This window comes from Gymnoscopelus braueri (genome assembly GCF_963280865.1).
Source record: "Gymnoscopelus braueri genome assembly, chromosome: 18".
Classification (NCBI taxonomy): Eukaryota; Metazoa; Chordata; class Actinopteri; order Myctophiformes; family Myctophidae; genus Gymnoscopelus; species Gymnoscopelus braueri.
The window spans coordinates 43,776,629-43,783,553 of record NC_137618.1 but is presented as its reverse complement, the minus strand read 5'-3'; the positions used below and the strand labels follow the sequence as shown (position 1 = coordinate 43,783,553).

General features: G+C 37.1%; 1 protein-coding gene across 2 annotated transcripts; it reads left to right on the top strand.

Moving 5' to 3' along the window:
• The first annotated feature begins 1,676 nt into the window (after positions 1-1,676).
• Positions 1,677-4,962, top strand: LOC308106105 (B-cell receptor CD22-like). 2 transcript variants are annotated; one of them, XM_080457140.1, is made up of 7 exons: positions 1,677-1,803; positions 2,161-2,490; positions 2,594-2,826; positions 3,283-3,570; positions 4,308-4,389; positions 4,500-4,527; positions 4,635-4,962. In XM_080457140.1, the coding sequence occupies exons 3-7, from the start codon at positions 2,793-2,795 to the stop codon at positions 4,743-4,745; spliced, it is 543 nt and encodes a 180-aa protein (XP_080313266.1). In that variant the 5' UTR covers positions 1,677-1,803; positions 2,161-2,490; positions 2,594-2,792; the 3' UTR covers positions 4,746-4,962. The 2 variants fall into 2 exon arrangements, with proteins under 2 accessions (XP_080313266.1, XP_080313267.1); XM_080457141.1 differs by lacking the exon at positions 4,500-4,527.
• Positions 4,963-6,925: the final 1,963 nt, after the last annotated feature.

Here is a 6,925-nt window from a genome sequence, read left to right as displayed (position 1 = left end):
TTATTTATTTATCTATTATTTTAACACTATTATAACACTGTTATTATTATTATGTTTAAATATATTGTTATCGTATTTAATTGACCAACAACCACCAAAAAATCAGTTTCATGTATTTCTACACAGAGGGGAATTATAATATTTAGTTTTTCTGTCTTTTTCTTCTTCTGTGCAGTTTTTGTGGTTTTATGTCTTTATTGCACTGCTGGTCCCCTTGTGAGCTTGTATTATTTTCATATTGTCCTAATTGAACTTTGAATGTATGCTATTTAATCAGGTGCGGCCTTAATGGCCCCCATATGTTTCCAATTTGGTCCTGCAGCAAACTTAAATTTCATTATTGTCTCCTCTACTCCTTTTTTATGTTGGAGATGGAGCCTTGTTTTAAATTTCTTGATAGGCAGTGTGTGTGCAATATCAATTATTACGTTTAATTATGGCACCACACATTCATTTGTTTGTTTTTCTGAAACTGTACCTCTGTGCTTTTTTTTTTGTTGCAAACTGTTAATAAAGTATTCAATCACTCAATCAAAACCACAAGTAAAACTTTTAAGCAGATGCTGTGTTACCCGGGTGACCATGAGGTATTTTTACAATTTCAGTACTTTTTCTTCTACTCTACTACATCTCAGAGGAAAATATTGTACTTTTACTCCACTGCAATTATTAGAAAACTTTGGTTACTAGTTACTTTTGAGGCTTTTGATTTGTAAATGTATTTGGCTGCAGACCCCCCATATCAAAAATATTTTGTGCCAGGGATGTTTCAAATATAGCAGATATACAAGTTCATATAGCTTGTATATCTGCTATTTTTGAAAAGCCAAAGTATAAAATATGGATAAAGGGGTTAAAATGATTGTGACGCTTTATTAACTAAGTTTTTTTGATGCACTGTCAAGACAGTTAACAGTGAACTAAAAGTCAATAGTTAACACATATGTTTTGTACCATAAATATATCCAAGTAACATGTGAAGAGAGAGGAAGGAACAACACAATTTAGTGGTTTTCACTTTGACTTCTCTTTTTAGTTTTGGGTGGGTGTTGTAATGCTGGTCATTACAGTATGTCTAGATGACTGATAATGTAGACATACTGGACAGACAAACTCTGGAGGCAAGTGAGTATGTCTGATTTACCTCACTGTAACTTAGTAGCAATGATACTTTAAATATTCATTGACAGGATTGTATCTTATACTCATTTTTATACAGATTTTTGTTCACTGATGACTCAGTCGTGGGCGAGGACAAAATGCAAGTTTAGGAAGCCCTCAATCAGTTCCGAACACTTTTTGGGTCCAAACGTACCCTTAGTAATGCAAATGATTTCAAGGTCAGAGTTGACAATATAGTAATATCTAGCAAAGAAGAGGTTGCCTAAACTGACAGGTGATCAAACGTTTTCAAGAAAGTCAATCAAAGAACAAGATTTTTGGGCGGGATTTCCTCTTTTGTCAACAAAAGGGCTCTCAAGAATCTAGCGGGCATTTTGATCATGCTTGCACCTCAGACAATACGACTAGCTTCTCTGCCTTAAGCTCACCTAATTCCAACACACTTTGCTAGTTTGGGATGGCTCAGGGTAGAAGACAGGGTTAAAGGAAGCTTTCCTTTTCAAAAGTAATGACGCATATCTCGCAAAGATCCCCTGAGGATGTCCAAATACATTGGTTGAGAAGTCAAGTGTGTCTTTCATTGCAGTTACTTGATGCTGGGGGTCAGTTTTCACCATAAAGATACCATGAGGTCTCTAAAGACAATCAGTGTGATCCTGGACATTCTGATCTTGGTGCCTGGTAAGGAGACTTTAAAATGGTTTCATATTCACAGTGTGTTCAACCCGCTTAGGTTTACAAAAGTACTTCCAAACTGCAAAGTACAAGTCAAATACTATATGTCAAACACCTAGCTGAATGTTGATTACAGTACATTTTAAAATTAGATTTTAAAATATGTTCTATTCTATTCTATTATTTAATCATATTGAGGATCATACTTACATTCAACTATTTGATACATCATGTTATCACAATCAGCTTAATAAGTAGAACGTGGCCAGAAGAAGAGCATTATTATTTCACATAGTAAAATAATAATAATCTGAAGATTGACCATTTTTGTTGACAGCTGTTTATTTGTTTTGTCTTTTACAGGTGTGTGGAGTGGTAATAAGTGGAGAGTGAACATAACCAATCCATCTCCATGTGTCATGAGAGGCGAATCAGTAGATATTGGTTGTTCATATGAATACCCAATGGGTCGCACTGTCAGTGATGTATCCTGGTTCTCCCGGGACTCTGAAATTAATCTATCCAAACGACTTTCAAATCAAGGTCGTATTGAATACATTGGTAATAAACTCCATGATTGTACCCTGAGGATCAACAACACAGAAAACAGCGATGCGACAAATTATTACTTCAAGTTTTGGACAACGGGTGATTCAAGTCAAAAAAGTCAAGAAGTGTCTTTGTCTGTAACAGGTAAACAAGAGTACTTTTTTAACCTTTTGTGTAAAATCAAGGTCAAATCTTCCCTGACGATCTCATCAACTGACATCCATCTTGTTTATATTCTTCTGATCAGAACCGTCTGCACGCCTGACCCCTTCCACCGTGTCAGAGGGGACATGGGTGACACTCACCTGTGAAGCAGCTTGTAAATCAAGTCCCAACATGTTCTGGTTTAAAAATGAACAATCAACATCCTGGGCGGGCAACGCACGATTCCAGGCCAGAATAGAGGATGCTGGGAGTTACCAGTGTGCTTTTGAAGGACAAGAGACATGAAGTCTGAAGCTGTGATGTTGGATGTGCAGTGTGAGTTTATATGGGTTCATGTGAGGTCTTTCTCTCTCTTTGCCGTAATGTTTTTTTCTCTATTTTATTCTCCCGTGCATTCCATTAATACAACAGCACTGTATATTTACTCATTATACTGTATTCACTATTCATAGACTGCACAATGTGCACATACAGTATATTCTCCAGCTACCCACTGTTCAAGGCTGGCTGACACTGTACATATATATATATCAGTCTTATTTCCACTGTTGACAGCCTGTATCCTTTACAGGCGATATATGTATATTCATATATTCACTGGTGGTACATACATTATACTCATATTAATCTGTCTATTCTATTCAAAGAGGAATCATAGTTAGAAATGCCAAAAGTTCATCTAATATTAGTGTCTGAAATGTGTCATTTATTTTTACTCATTCATAGTGTATGACCTAATATTATTTGTCTTTTTTTATGTTTATATCAAAGATGCCCCAGTGAACGTGTCAGTGGAGGTCAGTCCCTCAGACAGTCCAGCAGAGGGCGGCAGTGTGAAGTTGACCTGCAGCAGTGACGCTAACCCACAGGTACACAACTACACCTGGTACAAGAGGACCCCTGGTTCCAGCTCCCTGGTCCAGGTAGGGTCAGGAGGACAGGTGCTGGTTCTGGCCTCTCTGCAGCCCTCCCACACTGGACTGTACGTCTGTCACGCCAGGAACTCACTGGGAGAAAGCAACTCTACTGAGGTTCTGCTGCACATGGACACAATAGACAGTGAGTAGACAGAGGAAGCTGTTGGAAGGAATGATTGTAATAACCAGTGGTGGAAAAAGTTTAATGTTTTACTTAAGTGAAAGTATCAATACTGCAATATAGAAATACTCTGTTGCAAGTAAAAGTCCGGAATTCAAAATGCACTTGAGTAAAAGTACAAAAGTATTGGCATCAAAATGTACTTAAAGTACCAAAAGTAAAAGTACTCATTATGCAGAATGTCCCATTTCACAAGTTTTCAAATGCATAAAATCTTTTAAAAATTGCAGATGTCGCAGTACGCAATGCAAGACATTGTGAGCTTGTAGATCAGCTATTTTTAAACAGACGAAATGTATATAGGGCTTAAGTGGTTAATATATTTTGTAATAATAATCCAAATCTACAAAGTAACTCAAATAAATGTAGTGGAGTAAAAGTACAATATTTGGATCCGAGATGTAGTGGAGTAGAAGTAAAAGTATTGGAAATTGTAAATACTCAAGTAAAGTACAAATACCTCAAAATTGTACTTAAGTATAGTACTTAAGTAAATGTACTTAGTTACTTTCCACCACTGGTATGTTCTTTACAGTCTGTAACCTGATAACTAAATCTACTAAAGTGTATAATGTAGTTTTAGATGTAGTTTTAGATTTAAAATATATAAAGAACCAGAAAACCACACTTTAAATCATGTTGATTGATTTCATTCTCTGATGATAATTAATGTTAAATATGGTGTCATTTTGCTGCAGTTCATCTTGTCATTCTTCGGGTTGGTATTGGAATCAAGGTGTTGGCAGTGCTGCTGCTTCCTTTGGTTATGTGCTGGGCCTGGTGAGTTTCATGTCACCATAACTCTACAATGAAAGTTATGTTTGTGTCAGTATTGCAACACATTAAAACTTGAAACAATTGTTTTAAAATGATATTTCTTGCTTTTAAAGGAAACAAGATTCTGACATGGACAAAGAAGTGAGGAGAGCTAAATATTTTTTATTGATTGCACTTATCTATACTGATGATGAATTGTATACATTATGATTTATTGATAATTATGAATATGATTCACTGTGTTTCAGGAGGACAGTCCAGATTATGTAAACATCAGTGGGAGTGTTTGTCGTAGACAAGGCGTCATCTCCTCTGCTGATCAGAACACCAGGGTTGCAGAAGAGGAAAGCAACGTGTAAAGAACAGCACAGTGTTCAGTGGACACTGAAGTGCAAGATCAGCTAGCTTGTTATCGAAATAGCAGAACAAATAGAAAAAAAACGTACACTGTCGATGATAAAACTGTGTTGAAAGAGGGAGAACCCCAGAGTTACCCATACTGGCCAGAGAGGAGAGATGGTAGCGTGAGAGAAAGAGGAAGTGCATACACGCACGCACGCACGCACGCACGCACGCACGCACGCACGCACGCACGCACACACACACACACACACACACACACACACACACACACACACACACACACACACACACACACACACACACACACACACACACACACACACACACACACACACACACACACACACACACACAGCTGCTGTGTAGAAGACACATACTGCCTACAGAACATTAAAATTAGATCATGAGGTGAGATATGCAACTATCGTTTCTGCTTTTCGTCAAGTTCTGCTAGAGCAGAAAGAAAATAAATCATTAATCATCATTTCATTAGTACAAATTTACGCAACACTTTCAGATTCTGGGACATTGTGCCTCGAGTCATTCCAAAGCCGGTCACGAAGCTTCAAGACCGGCCTTTCTGTTATGGTGGAGTTGGAGATAGAAGGGGAGAAGGGGGAGAAGCCCAGAGCAGGGAGAGACAAGGACACCATCGACGCTGCCTATGTGGTTGTTTTTGGTGGAGCCAGAGTGGACGTGTTTGAAACCATTGTAGGAGTCTGATCAGTTTACTGTAGGGTGGATATGTACAATTAAAATATTAGGAAATACTAAAAGCACAACAACTGATACTTATTGATATGTTGGTACAGTTAACTAAATTGTATCTTTCTATAGGTCAAAGGGAGGTGCATCTAGAAAGCACGGAAGACATCAATCATACTAGCTTTAATATAGACTTTAACCTCACATACTGTATTAAGAATTGTGATACACTATAACCTTAACGACTGACCCCTCGGAGGGAAGCTAGCACACTAGGTGGTCCACACAGAGCATGTTATTGTTATTGTATATATTGAGTACTATAAGTTAGATTAACTAGCAAAGAGTGTGCAGTAAATGCATTGTATGGTTAAATGCAGTGTACAGTATACTGTCAATGTACACAGTACTGTCCTGCAAAAGTGTCTATGCTGTCTATGAGCATAGACAGTGTCTATGCTCAAAACAGTTCATTTGCAGGAAATGAACTGTTTTGACCTGCTGCGGTCACCATAGGTGTAACACTTAGATATTATCACAGGAATAAAATTCAATTAAAGCTCAAAGATGTTATTATGAGAGATTTAGTGTTTTCTCTCACATGAGACATGCTACTCATGTTGTGAACTTGTAGATTATGCTATTTTCCCTATTTTCAAAAATGTGTGAAAAGGAAATTCAAATAAAAATACATAAACATTTTAATTATTACATTAAAAATAATAATGATAATAATAGAATTTGCCTCTGTATTGGGAAATGAGTGTGCATTATGCGGTTGTGTTGTTAATAATAATAATGATCATCATCATCATCATCATCATAAAGTCTGGTTTTAGCAAGAAACAAGTGAACACTCAAAAGTATTCAGAGTAAGTATGTAACACTTCGTAAGTATGTAACACTTCGTAAGTATGTAACACTTATTACATTACTAACAATGCACAGCAGCAGATTCTCAGGGTCTGTGAGACATATGTGGTTGGGTGTGAGAGGTGTGAAGTATTTTTAGGACATGAATAACACCTCTATCATGCACATGACCTTTATAAATGTGTACCTGCTAGTTTGACACAAAACAAACTCCTTCAAAACTCATCTTTCTTTTTTCACCCAAAAGTGGACATGACTGCAATACTGTATTTCCAAATGTCAATTCTTAAATGTTACATCAGTCTACCCTTCAGAACAAAATGTATCTGTTATTGTCACACTATAGCTTTGTCATCTCTCCTGCCCTGTACCTGTATGTGATGTGGATTTATGTGATTTATGTCTCGTATCATTTCACAGCGGTTTCTGGTAAAGTTTCATCATTCACATCAGTCTACATCACGTACCACCATACGACAAGTATGTGATGTGGATTTATACAGTATGTCTTGCTTATCATTTCACGTCATTTACGTTGCGCCATTTGATTCGCGTTGTCTCTTATCACTTCACTTCATTTGATTCGTCATGTCGCTTA